Source organism: Emys orbicularis, chromosome 2, assembly GCF_028017835.1.
Source record: "Emys orbicularis isolate rEmyOrb1 chromosome 2, rEmyOrb1.hap1, whole genome shotgun sequence".
Classification (NCBI taxonomy): Eukaryota; Metazoa; Chordata; order Testudines; family Emydidae; genus Emys; species Emys orbicularis.
The window spans coordinates 183,835,198-183,855,111 of record NC_088684.1 but is presented as its reverse complement, the minus strand read 5'-3'; the positions used below and the strand labels follow the sequence as shown (position 1 = coordinate 183,855,111).

The following is a 19,914-nucleotide window of genomic DNA, read 5'->3' as shown; positions in this document are numbered from 1 at the left end:
ATGAGATATATTCCCTGCCCCAAAGAGCTTACCATCAAAATAAGAGAAGACATTGGACAGCAGATCAAAAGTAGGAGGGGACTGGGGTTTGTGAATGATGATAAGGAAGGAGGTGCAACTTCCTAAAGATGTGGGATTTAAAAAGGGATTGGAAGTAGATGAGAAGGTGCTTGGCAGAGGAAGAAAGAGATATGATTTAAAGTTTACTGGACAGCCCGATCGATGGGATGAAGCCAAGAGTAAGACTAGGAGACAGCGAGAAGTAAGACAATAGGCTTGGGAAGAGCACAGGGAGCTGGAAGGATAAGACTGCTGTCCAAAGTGGTCTGCAATAAAGAAAAGATCACTTTTTCCCTGCCCAATTAAAGGATCCTCTAGCAGTAATCTTGGTTCCCACCTCAAAGAGATTAAAGTTATCTGTAGAAAGGTGGAGAGGGGAACCATTGCTGTACACAGCACTGGTCTGGTTGGCATATTGGGTAGTCAGTCTGTACTACCCTCTTCAGAGTCACCTGACTGCTGCCCTACTTCCCTACCCCCCATTCCTTTGGGAAGGAAGAAGCAGCAAACTTGTCTCTCCCTTCTTAGGTGGGAAATTAAGTGATCAAACAACACTCAGCCCACTTTCCCTGCATACCAGACAGACAGCTTATTCCCCAGAAACACCATCCCTCCCCTCCCCTCCATGCTGGCTTTGATCTCTAGGTGGTGGAGGATGTGCTGCTCTCTAGCTCCCCCTGGATGGGTAGATTCCTCTGCTGCAGATCTTCATCCATCTATGGTGGTTACACTGCCCCATTACCATAGCATCTATTCATCTCACAATCTTTAATTATCTTCATAATACCCCAGTGCAGCAGGGAACTGAGGCAGACAGACAGGTAAAAGCAACTCAGGATGATGTAATTTGGAAAGCCTCTGGGGAGTGGGCGGGGGAGCAGATCAGGAGAGATGGCAGAAATTGCGGAACTATTAACTATGGTTTGTAAACTGTCCTTTAAATCAGCTTCTGTACCCAATGACTGGAAGATAGCTAATGCAATGCCAATATTTAAAAAGGGCTCTAGAGGTGAACCCAGCAATTACAGACTGGTAAGTCTAACGTCAGTACCGGGCAAATTAGTTGAAACAATAGTAAAGAATAAAATTGTCAGACACACAGAAGAACACAAATTGTTGGGCAAAAGTCAACATGGTTTCTGTAAAGGGAAATCATGTCTTACTAATCTATTAGAGTTCTTTGAAGGGGTCAACAAACCTGTGGACAAGGGGGATCCAGTGGACATAGTGTACTTAGATTTCCAGAAAGCCTTTGACAAGGTCCCTCACCAAAGGCTCTTACGTAAATTAAGTTGTCATGGGATAAGAGGGAAGATCCTTTCATGGAATGAGAACTGGTTAAAAGACAGGGAACAAAGGGTAGGAATAAATGGTAAATTTTCAGAATGGAAAGGGGTAACTAGTGGTGTTCCCCAAGAGTCAGTCCTAGGACCAATCCTATTCAACTTATTCATAAATGATCTGGAGAAAGGGGTAAACAGTAAGGTGGAAAAGTTTGCAAATGATACTAAACTGCTCAAGATAGTTAAGACCAAAGCAGACTGTGAAGAACTTCAAAAAGATCTCACAAAACTAAGTGATTGGGCAACAAAATGGCAAATGAAATTTAATGTGGATAAATGTAAAATAATGCACATTGGAAAAAATATCCCCATACAATATGATGGGGGCTAATTTAGCTTCAACTAATCAGGAAAGAGATCTTGGAGTCATCGTGGATAGTTCTCTGAAGACGTCCACGCAGTGTGCAGCGGCAGTCAAAAAAGCAAACAGGATGTTAGGAATCATTTAAAAAGGGATAGAGAATAAGACGGAGAATATCTTATTGCCCTTATATAAATCCATGGTACGCCCACATCTTGAATACTGCATACAGATGTGGTCTCCTCATCTCAAAAAAGATATACTGGCATTAGAAAAGGTTCAGAGAGGGCAACTAAAATGATTAGGGGTTTGGAACGGGTCCCATATGAGGAGAGATTAAAAAGGCTAGGACTCTTCAGCTTGGAAAAGAGGAGATTAAGGGGGGATATGATAGAGGTATATAAAATCATGAGTGGTGTGGAGAAAGTGAATAAGGAAAAGTTATTTACTTGTTCCCATAATATAAGAACTAGGGGCCACCAAATGAAATTAATGGGCAGCAGGTTTAAAACAAATAAAAGGAAGTTCTTCACCCAGCGCACAGTCAACCTGTGGAACTCCTTGCCTGAGGAGGTTGTGAAGGCTAGGACTATAACAGGGTTTAAAAGAGAACTAGATAAATTCATGGAGGTTAAGTCCATTAATGGCTATTAGCCAGGATGGGTAAGAAATGGTGTCCCTAGCCTCTGTTTGTCACAGGGTGGAGATGGTTGGCAGGAGAGAGATCACTTGATCATTACCTGTTAGGTTCACTCCCTCTGGGGCACCTGGCATTGGTCACTGTCAGTAGACAGAATACTGGGCTGGATGGACTTTTGGTCTGACCCAGTATGACCATACTTATGTTCTTATGACACACCTCTCCAAAGTCACACGGGGAACTGTGGCAGAGCAGAAAACTGAACTTGGGTTTCCTCAGACAAAGGCAACATCTTAATCACTGGACTATCCTTCTTAGGCAACCGTTGCTACATGACTTTCAAACTGCACTATGTCAATAGTCTTCAGCACCACATGCTACTTCTCCCTCTGTTTGGAATTTCATATGATCTCCTCTCATGAGGCCTGGAACACAGATTAATATTTAATCCACAGTGAGTGCTACAGTTGTTTGGGGAAATGTGTCTACATTAAGAAAAGCCTAGCAGATGTACTTTGTTTTCTGATACCCGCTTACAACATAACTACAGTAAAAGAATATAATGTTACATATATGTAAAAACAACTCAGGAAGATGTAATTTAGAAAGCCTCCAGGGAGTAGGTGGGGGAGCAGAACAGGAGAGATGGAAGAAACGTGTTTCACAAATGTTCTGTGTAGCTACAAACAATCAGAATAATGAAAAATTCTTTACTATGAATATGTCAGCACACAGTGTTAACGTGCATATAACTGCACAGTTGAACGTAACTGTAAGCATACTTGGAGAAAACGCAAATACATGTCAGGCAACATCCTTGAGAAATAGATACAAAGGCATGGTGTATGCATGAAAAAGAATGGCAAGAATTGAGACATTCAAACAGGAAACATACTGTAATATAACATAGTTGACATAATATCAGATTCAGAGAAGACGGAACTGTTTTTCAAAAACACATCATAAAATTTACACTGCCTGTTCTAGAAATCTCTAGCAAACTGAATAACCAAGGTTTAGCCGTCTTAAACTTCCATGGCTTTAACTGCATGAATTGCAATTTAACTGTCAGATGAAAACTTTGCCAGGGAACAACAATGAGAAATGTACAAAGATGGTTGTTACAAGAAAATTCTTTGGAGGGCAAGTTGACCCGACATGTTCTTATCAGAAGAAAAAACAACAACGAGGAGACAAATCAGACGTCAAGAATTGTAACATTCAGAAACCAGTAGGAGAGCACTTCAATCTCCCTGGACACTCAATAACAGACTTAAAAGTGGCCATTCTTCAACAAAAAGACTTCAAAAACAGACTTCAACGAGAAACCGCAGAACTGGAATTAATTTGCAAACTTGACACCATCAAATTAGGTCTGTATAAAGACTGGGAGTGGCTGGGTCACTATAAAAAATAATTTCCCCTCTGTTGATACTCACCCCTTCTTGTCAACTGTTGGAAATGGGCCACATCCACCCTAGTTGAATTGGCCTCGTTAGCACTGACCCCCCACCTGGTAAGGCAACTCTCATCTTTTCATGTGCTGTATATTTATACCTGCCTACTGTATTTTCCACTCCATGCATCTGATGAAGTGGGTTATAGCCCATGAAAGCTTATGCCCAAATAAATTTTAGTCTCTAAGGTGCCACAAGGACTCCTCGTTGTTTTTGCTGATACAGACTAACACAGCTACCCCTCTGAAACGTGTCACCATGGAAGAAACAAAGTAATGGAAGTAGTAAAATAGTGTGTATCCAAAGGAGATTACACACACACACACACACACACACACACACACAAAGTAACAGAAGTATCTAATGACAGAATTCAATAACCCTCTCTCCCTTGTATTTCTTTTCTTTCTTTCTTGTTATGGAAGACGACATTATCCTTATTTCACTAACTACATTCCAAAAGAATTACATAGGAATAGTCTAGGTTTCAAGAAAGTTACCTTCAATCGAAGAAATAATATCATTACACTCATGCCATCTATTTGTTACATAGCTGAAAACAGTTATGTCACATGGCTATATGTTGGTATTTATGTAACACAAATCATAGATTGTGAATATGGATCTATCCATGAAAACTCTGAATTTGAAATAAGTTCATGGAACGTTAATGTTTCAAATGGATGACTGGAAAAACAAACGAGCACAAAAGTACATAGGCTAAAATTTTCACACCTGTGTGTCTAAAGAATCTCTGGAATCAATATTTAGGCATCCAAATATGATGTTCACCATCTATAAATCACAGTTTCCATGCAGGGTGAGGACTAAAATACAATATTTAATCAAAAATAAAAAATGAATGCTCAGCAAAATTCCAAACTGCTCTATGAACAGAAAAACTATAGGCTTTAGGGTTTGAAAGGGACGAAGGAAAGGGAATCAACCAAGCCACATTTCATCTGCTCAACTCCTGTTTTGTTCCCAACCTTTTGGCAATGAAACATTATTAGGCCTGAAAGCTCACAGATTCAGCTGTAGCCAAAAAAGTACTGATGAACAGCAGATGGTTCAGAAATTATGAACTCTGTAGACCACCCTGAAATCACAGCAAGTAGCTAGATGTTCTGATGGCCTATGGAAAGATCTAGAGCAATTTATGTCATTTTGGATACCTAAGGGAGATGAGACAACACTTCCTAAGGAAATGGTCAGACTTTGGAAAATATGGAGTGATTTCACATGAAACATTATGTCCTGACTAGCATTAGAAAGGGGAAATATAGACGGTAAATTAAAAGGTGTACTCACCTGGGCACCCACTCTAAAAGCAGCTTCTACTTGAGCTTTAAGGATGTTACATTTCATATGATCGGGTACGGAGGAAGGTGACACTGGGGGATGAAGACTTTTTTCAGAAACTTTCTTGTCTTCACCCTGTTTACATAAAAGATAACATGGCAACATACATTAGAGAAAGAGATTATATGATTTATCACAATGATCAGGTCAAATTTTACTTTGAACAACCAGTTTTAACTCCATTTAGGAAAGTTTTCAAGTTCATAACCTGATAGAAATGCCTGACAAGACAAATTATTCAAAAGACTTAACTTTAATCTATTACCAAGATAATAAAGGCCATTGGGGGAAGTGTGATACCACTGGCTACTAGGATAGACAGAGAGACGCAGAGCGTTAAGAAATATGGGGAAAGAGCCAGGACCTGGAGTGGGTTGTCCCCAAGATTATTTCCGAACCTAAAATTATATTGAAAAAGCAAAATATTCTACAGAAAGGGAAATTGGGTTGTGGGAGAAAGGGACAGAGGCTCAATGCTCAGTTATACTCAAGCTCCTTTATGTCACTCTGACAGTGTAAAGGGGCCTGAAAGTGAATGCAAAATGTAATTTACATCCACTATAAGACCCCTTTACACTTCCAAAGTGGCATACAGTGACCTTAGTATAACTGAGAACAAGGCCCTCGGTCTTTGATTCTGATCGCTCTGAATTGTTCTGTCAGAAAGAGCAGAAAAATCTAATAAGCTGAACACTCACACTGATTCCTATTTCCACTGATTCTGAGGGTATGTCTACATGACAATTAAAAACCTGCGACTAGTCCATGCCAGCTGACACGGGCTCAGGGGCTGTTTAATTGTGGTATAGACCTTTGGGTTTGGGCTAGAGCCCAAGCTCCAGGACCCTGCAATGTGAGTGTGACCGAATGCAACCGTGTTTTCACACCCTACACACCATTGTAATAATCTTTGTATAAAATATGCCTTGTGAAGTATCATGTGAAAACTAATAACTTGCTGGTCAGTTCTGGTGAAATGTATGTAGCAACTTTATATGTAAAGGTATGAACATAAACTGAAATTATACTTGAAATGTATTTGCCAGACAAGTCTGGGGAAGAGGTAAACCTGTTTCTCAAAGACAAAGAACAAGCTGATGCCTCTAGCCAGGTGTCATTAAAGTTGATTGGCAACCACTGGTCAAGTGGCCAGTCTTTGGCAGCGAAGGTGGGGGTGGGAGACAGGAACGGATCAATTTGCATTTTAACAACAACATGGAACCTTTTCTCCCACAAGACTGCATGCCTCCATCCTCACAGCTGGAAGGAACTTTATCTAGGAGTAACCTACAGGGAAATGCATTTAAAAGGTTGACTGGACTATAATTGGACTCTGGGTATTTTGTCTCTCAGTTGAGAAGACAAAGAAACCAGGCCTTTGGACGTTCTGACCTGAGAATTTGGTCAGCCCTGTTGCTGGGAACGTTTGGTAAGAATTTCACCTTGAACCAAGTCTAGTGTGTTAAGTTTCAGCACTAGAAAGCATTTTATTTTTATTTCTCTTGTAACCATTTCTGACTTTAATGTCTTATACTTGTACTCACTTAAAACCTCTCTCTTTGTTGTTAAATAAACTTGTTTTATTCTTAAATCAAAATTAATCCAGTGTTGTGTTTAAACCGAATTGTTTGGTAACTCGAATTAAAGTAGCAACTGGTCGTACACTGACCCCTTACAGGGGCAACAGACCTCTAATATCTGGACTGTCCAGGAGAGGGCTGGACAATGCAGAATACATGGTTTCGGGGGGGAAATCTGGGACTGGGTATGTGTTGGGGAGTCACCCTGCAAGTGGTAACTGAGTCTGGTGGAAGCCAGAGTATGCAGGCAGGCTGCAGCTACGTGTGACCTGCATGTTGTTTGGGTGCTACAGCAGCAAAGCACTGTGAGGCACCCAAGGTTGCAGGGCAGGTGGGGACACAATCCCTCACTGGATTGCGTCCCGGAATGTGATAGTGGGAGGGTCCCAGAATGCGGGCTGCATCCCAACCCAGAGTGTCCACACTGCAATTACATAGCCCCTTAGCCCAAGCCCTGCGAGCCCAACTCAGCTGGCATGGGCCAGCCGCAGGTGTCTAACTGCAGCATAGACATACAGGGCAGGACCCACAGGGTAACTCGTCTTTGCATAAAGAAGGGTAATTCTCCAGCTCTGGATCTGAGAAATCCACAGCAGGACAGGTTCCGCTGACAGGAATAATTTGATGTCCTATTCAAAAGTGACCTAAAGATTTTTTTGCCTGGAATAAACTTTAGAAGAAAGCAAACAAGAACCAGCAGAAGTTCCCATATGCAAACACTTCCGTGGCAGAAATCAAGAGGAGCCAGTCTCTCTCCTAATATAAGCAATACTCAATTTAAAGCAATTGAGCAGGGATAGGGCCAGTCTTGTAAACACAGGCCCTTAAATCAGGAGGCCATGATTATTTACATGTTTTAAGGGAAAAATCAGACAATGGAATAGTAAGGGTTCACTCAGAGTTCCCCTCATCTTGCTGAAAACAAGATGTGAGTGGTGACCCCAGTTTTTCATTGTTTTGACCACTGCATAGTCATTTATGCCTGTGCAGAGTGAGTGTGAAATGCTACCACCCTCATTTGATTGTCTTTCACAGAATCATAGAATATCAGGGTTGGAAGGGACCTCAGGAGGTCATCTAGTCCAACCCCCTGCTCAAAGCAGGACCAACACCAACTAAATCATCCCAGCCAGGGCTTTGTCAAGCCTGACATTAAAAACCTCTACGGAAGGAGATTCCACCACCTCTCTAAGTAACCCATTCCAGTGCTTCATCACCCTCCTAGTAAAAAAGTTTTTCCTAATATCCAACCTAAACCTCCCCCACTGCAACTTGAGACCATTACTCCTTGTTGTGTCATCTGCTACCACTGAGAACAGTCTAGATCCATCCTCTTTGGAACCCCCTTTCAGGTAGTTGAAACCAGCTATCAAATGCTCCCCCCCACCATTCTTCTCTTCCGCAGACTAAATAATCCCAGTTCCCTCAGCCTCTCCTCGTAAGTCATATGCTTCAGCCCCCTAATCGTTTTGTTGCCCTCTGCTGGACGCTTTCCAATTTTTCCACATCCTTCTTGTAGTGTGGGGCCCAAAACTGGACACAGTACTCCAGATGAGTCCTCACCAATGTCGAATAGAGGGGAATGATCATGTCCCTCGATCTGCTGGCAATGCTCCTACTTATACAGCCCAAAATGCCATTAGCCTTCTTGGCAACAATGGCACACTGTTGACTCCTATCAAGCTTCTCGTCCACTGTAACCCCTAGGTCCTTTTCTGCAGAACTGCTGCCTAGCCACTCGGTTCCTAGTCTGTAGCAGTGCATGGGATTCTTCCGTCCTAAGTGCAGGACTCTGCACTTGTCCTTGTTGAACTTCATCAGATTTCTTTTGGCCCAATCCTCTAATTTGTCTAGGTCCATCTGTATCCTATCCTACCCTCCAGCATATCTACCACTCCTCCCAGTTTAGTGTCATCTGCAAACTTGCTGAGGGTACAATCCACGCCATCCTCCAGATCATTAATGAAGATATTGAACAAAACCGGCCCCAGGACCGACCCTTGGGGCACTCTGCTTGATACCAGCTGCCAACTAGACATGGAGCCATTGATCACTACCCGCTGAGCCCGACGATCTAGCCAGCTTTCTATCCACCTTATAGTTCATTCATCCAGCTCATACTTTTTTAACTTGCTGGCAAGAATACTGTGGGAGACCGTATCAAAAGCTTTGCTAAAGTCAAGGAATAACATGTCCACTGCTTTCCCCTCATCCACAGAGCCAGTTATCTCATCGTAGAAGGCAATTAGGTTAGTCAGGCATGACTTGCCCTTGGTGAATCCATGCTGACTCTTCCTGATCAATTTTCTCTCCTTGAAGTGCTTCAAAATTGATTCCTTGACGTTCTGCTCCATGATTTTTCCAAGGACTGAGGTGAGGCTGACTGGCCTGTAGTTCCCCAGATCCTCCTCCTTCCCTTTTTTAAAGATAGGCACTACATTAGCCCTTTTCCAGACATCCGGGACCTCCCCCGATTGCCATGAGTTTTCAAAGATAATGGCCAATGACTCTGCAATCACATCCGCCAACTCCTTTAGCACCCTTGGATGCAGTGCATCTGGCCCCATGGACTTGTGCTCGTCCAGCTTTTCTAAAATAGTCCTGAACCACTTCTTTCTCCACAGAGGAATAGTCACCTCCTCCCCATACTGTGCTGCCCAGTGCAGTAGTCTGGGAGCTGACCTTGTTCGTGAAGACAGAGGCAAAAAAAGCATTGAGTACATTAGCTTTTTCCACATTCTCTGTCACTAGGTTGCCTCCCCTATTCAATAAGGGGCCCACACTTTCCCTGACCACCTTCTTGTTGCTAACATACCTGTAGAAACCCTTCTTGTTACTCTTAACATCCATTGCTAGCTGCAACTCCAAGTGTGATTTGACCTTCCTGATTTCACTCCTGCATGCCTGAGCAATATTTTTATATTCCTCACTGGTCATTTGTCCAATCTTCCACTTCTTGTAAGCTTCTTTTTCGTGTTTAAGATCAGGGCTTTGGAGCGGAGCCTGGAGCAGGAGCCCGGAGCAGCTCCAGAGCAGTGGAGCTGCAGGTTTTTGCCTGGAGCTGGAGTGGAGCCGCAGCACAGCTCCAAAGCCCTGTTTAAGATCAGCAAGGATTTCACTGTTAAGCCAAGCTGGATGTCTGCCATATTTACTATTCTTTCTATACATTGGGATGCTTTGTTCCTGCAACCTCAATAAGGATTCTTTAAAATACAGCCAGCTCTCCTGGACTCCTTTCCCCCTCATGTTATTCTCCCAGGGGATCCTGCCCATCCGTTCCCTGAGGGAGTCAAAGTCTGCTTTTCTGAAGTCCAGGGTCCATATTCTGCTGCTCTCCTTTCTTCCTTGTGTCAAGATCCTGAACTTGACCATCTCATGGTCACTGCCTCCCAGGTTCCCATCCACTTTTGCTTCCCCTATTCTTCCCTGTTTATGAGCAGCAGGTCAAGAAGAGCTCTGCCCCTAGTTGGTTCCTCCAGCACTTGCACCAGGAAATTGTCCCCTACCCTTTCCAAAAACTTCCTGGAATGTCTGTGCACGGCTGTATTGCTCTCCCAGCAGATATCGGGGTGATTGAAGTCCCCCATGAGAACCAAGGGCTGTGATCTAGTAACTTCTGTTAGTTGCCTGAAGAAAGCCTCGTCCACTTCATCCCCCTGGTCTAGTGGTCTACAGCAGACTCCCACCATGACATCACCCTTGTTGCTCACACTTCTAAACTTAATCCAGAGACTCTCAGGTTTTTCTGCAGTTTCATACCAGAGCTCTTAGCAGTCATACTGTTCTCTTACATACAATGCAACTCCCCCACCTTTTCTGCCCTGCCTGTCCTTCCCAAACAGTTTATATCTATCCATGACAGTACTCCAGTCATGTGAGTTATCCCACCAAGACTCTGTTATTCCAATCACATCATAATTCCTTGACTGTGCCAGGACTTCCAGTTCTCCTTGCTTGTTTCCCAGGCTTCTTGCATTTGTGTATAGGCACTTAAGATAACTTGCTGATCATCCTGCTTTCTCAGTATGAGGCAGGAGTCCTCCCCTCTTGTACTCTCCTGCTTGTACTTCCTCCTGGTATCCCACTTCCCCACGTACCTCAGGGCTTTGGTCTCCTTCCCTCGGTTAACCTAGTTTAAAGCCCTCCTCACTAGGTTAGCCAGCCTGCTTGCGAAGATACTCTTCTCTCTCTTCGTTAGGTGGAGCCCGTCTCTGCCTAGCAATCCTTCTTCTTGGAACACCATCCCAAGGTCAAAGAATCCAAAGCCTTCTCTCCGACACCACCTGCCTAGCCATTCGTTGATTTCCACAATTCCACGGTCTCTACCTGGGCCTTTTCCTTCCACAGGGAGGATGGACGAGAACACCACTTGCGCCTCAAACTCCTTTATCCTTCTTCTCAGAGCCACGTAGTCTGCAGTGATCCGCTCAAGGTCATTCTTGACAGTATCATTCACACCAACTTTATACTGCCTTCATCCACGTGTACAAAATTTATACGGTACAAGGCAGTAGCGAATCAGGCCCAGTGTATGTCCTTAGTTCACCTTTGGCAGGTGTATTCTGAGATGCAGCAGGGAATTTTATACATCACTGAAACTACCCAGGCCTTAGCCTCAAAAGTCTTTTTGTTCGTTTATTTCACCGGGACCTATGCCCCCCTCCAGTTTGTGGCCACCAACACCTTGTTTGCTCACTTCATCGATCCCAAAACAGTCACGTACAATATGGGATGTCAAGAATCTGGAGAAACTTTCTAGGAGCAGAACAACTCAACCTTGTGATTATATTGCCGTATGCAACTATTTTGTGAGCACCTGGAAAGAGGCTTCAGACTGTGCTGAACTTCATTGAAACGGCATAATATTGGTGGTGCAGTTGCCTTGTGAACCTAAGCTACTGTGGTTTCCAGCTACGCTTTTGAACAACTGACTGAATATCATAATTTAATCCACCCTGGTTTGTTTATTGATTGATTTATTGTATTTGGCATGAATGTTAATCAGTCTTGCACTTCTATTTTCTGAGCCATATCTACAATTGTTAATGGAAAAATACTTGCACATTTTACTTTGTCCCTTTGGCTTTTATCCTATGAAAAAATATCTGAAAACAAAACAAAAAATACTGTTTCTAGCTGGCGCAACATACTGAATTGTAGTTATCTATTGAACTTCAAACACAAATGTAATACAGGAGACAGGAATTCTAACAACCACTACAAAAAAAAAAATCCAGCTGAAACACTCACTCACTGACATGGCTTTGCTGAGCTTCCAACTGACGCTCCTCAGTGGAGATACCATTTAGGTAATTTGGACAGACAAAATTAATGAGGAAAGTGCAAACCCCGATCAGCCAATTGTCTCATTAAGCAGATTTTCATTGCCTGAAGATGTTTTAAATGCTGCTATAATCCGCAAGTTTACTCATATGCATACTGCTCTCTAAAGGGAATACAAGCAGCACACTGTAATACAATGACAGTTCTAAAAGGCATGTTAAAACCAATCTTTGTTTTAGGGCTTGAAGCTAATTAGATGACATTATGATTTCAGTCACATTAGATTGACCCATTGTATTTCACTGTACAAACAAGGGGGAAATGATACTTAAAGACCCAGATGGCTTTTTTTTTTTTTTTTTTTTTACATTCAACACATTACCACTCTCCACAGTTCAGTAGCCAGTAGCTGCATCTGCATTCTCCAATGTAATCCTTACAGAGACAGGATTGTGGCCTGCTCTTCTGTCCCTGTGCAAGCTACCTGCATCGTGGGTCAAAGCAGCAGTGGGAGAGCAGCCTCTCCTGGGTATGTCTACACTGCAATGAAAAACCCGAGTCTCAAAGCCTGGGTCAGCAGACTCAGGCTCTAGCAGGCACAGACCAGAATAACTCTGAATTTTGATATCCCTCACAGGGACTCAGAGCCTGGGCTCCAACCCGAGCCTGAATATCTGCACTGCAATTTTTACAGCCCACAGCCTGAACCCCCCTGTCAGCCTGAGTCAGCTGATCTGGGCCAGCTGCCACCATGCCAATGGTCTCTTACTGCAGTGTAGACATACACTGTGGGGCCGCTAATCACTCTCTGTGCAGATGGGCAGAAGTGGGGAATGGGTAGAGTCTTGGCTCTGCCCACCTCACATCACTCATTCCCAACATACTCGTCAGCAAAACTGACCTGAGGCAAAGGAGGAAGTAACCTGCTACTGCTATAGAAGTAGTTGGAACAAGGGGGAATTCTGGCTGGTCTACCCTTGGGACGTACAGTTGTGCACTACCCCTTTATTTAGGTCAGCTAATGGTACAATCTAACCCATAACTGCTGACTTCAAAATACATTCTGAAACTTAGAAGTTGTCCGTCAATCCACAGGAGTGATGACAGATCTTTCTGCTACAAAACAGCACCTTCCATACTAACAATTCCTGTACTCAGTAGTTGTTTAGCCAAAAATATTATATAAATGAAATATGGTATCAAAGAATTGCCTCCTTGTACCTCCATGCTGCAAATGGATACATTTCATTGTAACAAGGTATCCTCTCAGATAATAACTTCAGATTATAATGCTCTCAGGCATCTGTTTCAATTCATAATGGTTCTTTCAGGATGCATCAAAGGAAACGGAAGCTCAGTAGACTTCCATTCTTCTCTAAGCATCGTTCAAGCCTAATGTACTTAATTAAAACAATGATGCCTGGTAGCAAAACAAGGGAAGGAGACTAATGGAACAATCAGCGTTTTGTTGTTATTGGAATACTTTTCCATTGCTTTTCCTCTTTTCATACTCATGAAATTCTGGCTGCAGTGAAGTCAATGGTTGTTTTGCCGTTGACGTCAATGGGTACATCTATACTGTGATAAAAGACCCATGGCATGGCTGCAACTGGCTTGGGTCAGCTGACTTGGTCTCACAGGGCTTGGGCTGCAGGGCCATGAAATTGCAATATAGACATTCAGGCTCTGGGACCTTCCCCCCATCGGGTCTCAGAGCTCAGGCTCCAGCCCAAGCCCAAACATCTACACGGTAATTTTATAGTGCTGCAGACCAAGCCCCACGAGCCCAAGTAAGCTTATCTGAGCCAGCTTCAGATTTTTTATCGCAGTGTAGATGTACCCAACTGTTGGCTGGGCTTGACATGAATAATTGGACATGAGTGAGGCCTCATTTCTTGGGAGATAGGATTAGGGGGGGTAAATGGATTTGCAGGCTGGAAACAGACCATCTGTACTAGATAAGATAAGGGGGAACACCCAGGGAACCATTTACAATGGACAAGATAACAATGAATAAAATAAGCCTGGAACATAAGATGAGGTAAAGAGTAAATCGTGCACACACTGTGTGCTGTACATGGATTGGTTCCTAGAAAGTGACCATGCCAGTCCCCAAACATGTGATGCAATGTATAGTAAATGCAAGGTATTGTACAATTATATATAAAAGAAGAGGTTCGCTGTGTAACTTGGGATGTGTGGTATGCCCTATACTCACCCCGTACACTAGAGTCTGAACAACCTCAGTGTAGCATTGCTGCATGCCAAATAAAGGAATCTGAGTGACATGACTTGAGTTGAACTGAGTTCTTGGGGAACCGAATGGAAGAGGTCTCAGGGGAACCCCAAGACCAGTAAAGCCAAGATTTCACCCATCTATAATTTAAAAAAATAAATACAAAAATCTACATGAAAATAATAATATAGGTCTCATGTAAAGCAGATATTCAGTGTTAAGGTTGCCATGCCATCCTGGACTCATTCAATGGTATATACACAAGGACCAGTTGTGCCCCCTCAGTCACATTGACTGGTGCCTTACTTCCTGAATAGTCTAATTAAAAGAAACGGAGATACTCTGCTACTCAGAGTGTAAGGTACTACTTAGTGTGAGTAGTAAGGTTCTAGTGTATGAAGTGCTGTCAATAAAGATAGGTTCTTTGTGTTCTCTAGGAACCATATTTGCTTAGTTTATGACATGTAAACCCTTTGGGGTTTAGAGAGCATGGCCCCTTTAAATCTTTTTCCTAGGGGGAGGAGGAGCAGTAAAAGAAAGGAGGGAAACTGGGGACTGTGGCTCTGGGGGAGAGAGGGGCTGCAGCCCACAGGCCCTCACAAAGTGAAGCAGGAGAACCTGCCTGAAGTCTGGGAAGGACAGGGCGGCCGATCGGGGACACCCCAGGACAGGAGCCAGGAGGAGCACTGTGCCAGCGAGGAATCGCCTGAGAAGGACAGGCTGGAGCTGGACCCAGTGTCACTGCTGCTCAGAGCTGCATGGGGCTGTGAGTACTGGGGCTTCTAACTTTGCACTGGGAATAAGGAGGGAGGCTGCTAGCTAGTTAAGTGGGGAGTGTCTGCCCTTCCAGACTGTGCTACCACTGGGCTTGTGGGGCCTTGGTTTGGATGCAACCCTGTGCTACTGCTCCCCCCATATTTCCCCTTGTTGTTTTTCTCCTCTCATCCCTCTTTAAATAAATATTTCCCTTTGTTATATCCATTGTACTTTTCCTGTGGGGGGGGGGGGTGTTCACTCTGGGGGGGAGGGGGTTGGAACAGGTGCCCCTGGGGTGGAGGGGATTTCTCCTGCTGCATTCCTGCGCACGCCCTCTCTTGGCCAGAGCTGCCTGCAGAGCAGACTCCATCTTGGCCACGAGGGCGCTAAAGTTACAGACAAAACACAAGATTTTAAAACTATCAGCACTGTAGAGCACATATACTGTCAGGCTGTAAAAATGCAAGCTGTACTCCACTCTATTTTGTGCTTACGCATAATAAACAAAATTATCTGTTAAGTTTCCAGAACCCTTAGTGCTTACAATGGTGAATGAAGCATAACAATAGCAACTGTATTCAGACCCTGTGCCAGGTTGGCAGTTATTAAAATCCCATTTTGATGTGTAAACTCAGCACATTCAATGTGGAAGTCATTAAAGAAGTACATATAGATACAGTTCTGGCAACCCTTGTAATTTCATTGTGAGTCTCATTATGTTTGGCGTTCTTCTGAAAGCCTCGGCTGCTGGATTCATGTGAATACAGGACAATATCAGCTGTCATGTTTTCAGAAAAGTAATCTAGTTTGAAAATGTGAGCTGAGTGCACTCTATAAGGTCAGAAACCAGAAAACAAAGTGACCCCCAAAGTTATTAGTAAAAAAAGAACCACACCTCATGATTTTCAAGACAGGCTCATGATTTTTGAATGGGTGGGTGTGGAAATACTAGAGATATACTACACCAAAATGCTATTAAAAAAAAATCACTATTACAAATGCCCCCCTTTTGGGTAACTGATGGCACTTTAGTTTTCCATCACCAACTTCATCAGTGCTGTTTGTTAATAGCATGGGTTCACTATATTACTTGGTATTATTTTGCATTTTGTATTCACTTTTTATTATTGCCGTCCTATTGTTATTTTGATTTTGTTTTTTCCACTTTAAATTGAAGGGGATTCAATCCTTCTTCTCTATTCTGAAAAGTTCATATGTTGTTTGGAACCAAATAAGGATAAAAACAGGAACTTCTATAGTTTTACCCCTCCCCCCAATTTATTTTTAATATGCGTCTTTGCCTATTAAGTTAATTTTTAATATGTTTATTTCTCTGAATTCTCCTTAAGCGTAAAAGTGCATATCTTCACTAGGAAAAAAAAAATGTTTTCTTAACTCATGTTAGCTAACAGACAGTCACAAACACAAGGTAAGGGCCTAGAGAAGACAAGGAGGTTGTCGTTTTCACATGAGTTAGCAGACTGTGAGGGAAACTGGGGTTTATCAGCCTGCTAACTACAAATCACCTTGTCTTCACTAGGTTCTTAAACCATATCAGTTTCCACAGGTTAGCCAACACAAATTAAGAACACACCTTATTTTCTAGTGAAGACAAGGCCCATCCGAACACATCCTGCTCCTTATTCAGCGCAGAGATGGGTCAGATCAGAGAAGAACCTCAGAAACACCAGTCAACCGTTGATCTTTTCTCACCAGTCAGGGGTCATTTGCAACTGCAGTAGCTACAGGCTTTGCTACCTTATAAGGGACAGGCAGCTGCGCAGCGTTAGTGTAAGTAACATCGCTGGGGAACAGTCAGTACTCAGTGCTCTGCAGCAGTGAGAAACCGAAGAAGAGATGTTTGCAAGGCAACAGAAGCAGAGGAGAGAAAGGAAATTAAAATATATTTATGCCTGCAATATTCCTCTTCACCCTGAAGGCTAAAGATAATCTCACTGATGACAAAGAGACCAAACTGATTTATGTTGCTCACCAAAAGAATGGACAGTAATCATCACATCAACTGGATTTGTTCTGCCCCTTTTCCTAAACCATTCTTCATTCCCATGAGATGGAGTTTGCTGTAGCAGACAATCAAATTAACTTCTAACCACTGAACCTAATTTGATCCAATTATTTCATAAAATTCACCTTTGTTTGATACCAAGCATGACAAATTTCAGCCCCAAAGCAGTTTGCTTGAAAAGGGAATTAACAACTAGAAAAGACAGGTTCAAATGAGTTGTCAATTTAAAATATAAATGTAGAGATTTTGAGGCCACATTGGGGCCATTATAGTCATCTAGTCTGACTTCCTGAATAATATAGGCCATAGAACTGCACCAATTAATTCCTGCATTGAGCCTCGTAACTAGTAATTTGCAGCCAGCATATTATTTGTGTGTGTTGTATCTCTCTCATACCCCATGTCTGTCTTGTCTATTTAGAATGAAAGCTCTTCAGGGCAGAAACTATTATATGTTTGTACAGCACCTAGCATAATGCCTGATCTTGGTAGGCCCCCTAGGCACTACTTTAATAAATATGAACAATATTCAAAAGACAGCCAATCTTAATTTAATGACTCCAGGCAATGGAGAATTTCCATTGGTAAGTTATTCCAATGGTTAGTTAACCTCACTTAAAAATGTATGCCTTATTTCCAGTTTGAGTGTTTCTAATAAGGCCATTGGAAAAATTTTCTTCAAAGTTGTTTTTTTGACTTTTTTTTTTTTTTTTCCAAAAAGTGTCTTTGTTGTGATAATTTTTTTTTTAATACAAACACCACAAAACCAAAAAGGTTTTGATTTTCAGCTGAAAACTCAAAATATTTCTGCTTTGGAAATGTCACCACAGTGCCACATGGAGTTACAGTTTATTTGCCTCAAGTCCCCATTCTCTTGTATGGGCTGGGATCACCCACTGAACTTCATTGCCCATGATGCACTATGGACACATGACTCCCAGGATGCACACCCTCCCCTTACCCAAAAGGGAACCCAGTCTATTGAGGAGAGAGCAGGAGGCACACAAACTACAACTCCCATGAGGCACAGGAGCAGTATTTCTGAATTAACATATTCTGTTTTTCAGTCAAAATATTTCAGATTTGATTTTTCACAAAGTCGTCACATTTTTTCACAGGGAGAAAAAAAATAAACACATTTTCTGACCAGCTCAAATTTCTAACTTCTACTTCTAGCCATTGGAACTTGTTATGCCTTTGTTGGCATCAATAGGGATCCTTCTAGTATCAGGTATTTCCTCCTTGTGCGTATACTTCTAGACGGTAATCAAGATGCTTCTTAACCTTCTTTGCTTACGCTTTGATCCTGTGCTGAAATAGCATCGATGTAGAAGCCTCTGTGTGAAACTAACAAAGTCATTTAATTAGGTTCCTCCTTGAACTGAGAGTCAGAAATCTTTCCAAACACGACTTCCTCTCTCAACCACTTTACTCATTAAGGGCCTGATTCTCCATCTCTTTAATTCAATGCCAACATTTCCATTGACTTCAGTGGGTTCAGGATTGAGCCTTAAAGGGCCTGATGCTGCAAGACTTATCATATGCACAACTCCATTGGCTTCAGCTAGAGTTCTGAAGTTAATAGCTATAGGATGAGGCACCAGGTTCTATGGTTCTATCATGTAAACCTATGCCAAGGTAGTTCTAAAACATAACACACTCTTCTTATGTGAAGAAAGAATATGATTTTTTAAACACTTTTACGTTACCTAGCTGAGTAACCCGTCAAAGCTAAAACAGAACAATGGCACAGCTGAAGTAGCTTTATCATGGTTTAAATAAAAGACCATAAAATCCTTTGTCATTTGATAGTGTTGATCTCTATTCTTTCTCCCCACACCCGCCCCCCCACAACCTACTGTCATTCAGCTACCATCCTGTAAATATTTCAAATACATACAGTACATGCACAGTGAATAATACACCTTAAAAGGAATGCGGCAATTGAATTATATTGAGAAATATATAAACATACACACACTAAGCTGAATTGAATTTCAAAGGGAAAGTGGAAGGAAATATTTAAAGACCAATAAGAAAATGGTGGGAGATAAATAAGTGAAACAGTTGCAGCCAAATATGTTGGGTTGAATTAATGATGAAGTAACATCAGCTGCTGAATATCAAGTAACAAAAGGAGCTTTCTGACATACACTATGATATTGTACCTTGTTTATATTGATGTGCAGAGCTGGCCATGGTCCAACTACCTTCACAGTCTCCACTTCCATCTTCTTCAGATGGGAAGAAGTGTTATCATAAAGGAGGGGAAGTCCTGAGCTCAATTCTAAAAAGAGGCCCAAAAGAAAGAAAGAAAAAACAAAATCTCAAGGAAAACTACAAGAGCATCGCAGATCAAAACACTCAGCTGCAATTGAGGAAATACTGTCAAAAGCTTTATATGCTTTTTATTTTCTGTAATACCCTCTAAGAAGTTTTAAAATGCATTTATTGGGTCATTTTCCCTTTTCTATTTAGCAAACAATCTTCTTCCAAATTCTAATGTGACTTAAACCAACTTCGGACCCGATTCTGAGTGTCTCAAGATGAGTAGCAACTGAGTCCATGAGTGGTCCCATCGACTCCACTGGCACGACTTTGAACAAAGATGCCACCTATGTGTAAGGGTATCAGAGTCTGGCTTTTTGGCTTCTATAGCAGACTTTCGTCTTTGAACACCAGTCTCTTTTAGGTTGTCATCAGGAATTCGTCCAGCTCACGCAACAGTTTTTTAATTATTCACTTATGCAGAAAGAAAATACAATATTTTTGAGTGAGCCTCCTGTCAATATTGACCTATTAAACCACCTTAGGGATGGAGTGGCAGATATGAAAATTATTTAGAAATATAAAAATATTATTTGTTTTAT

General features: G+C 42.2%; 1 protein-coding gene across 1 annotated transcript in view; it reads right to left on the bottom strand.

Annotated features, from left to right (window-relative positions):
- EPB41L4B (erythrocyte membrane protein band 4.1 like 4B) overlaps positions 1-19,914 on the bottom strand; it is a 263,118-nt gene that overhangs the window by 74,411 nt on the left and 168,793 nt on the right. Inside the window, 2 exon segments of the mRNA XM_065399132.1 lie at positions 5,113-5,238; positions 19,213-19,331. Of these exon segments, the coding sequence (XP_065255204.1) occupies positions 5,113-5,238; positions 19,213-19,331 (245 nt within the window).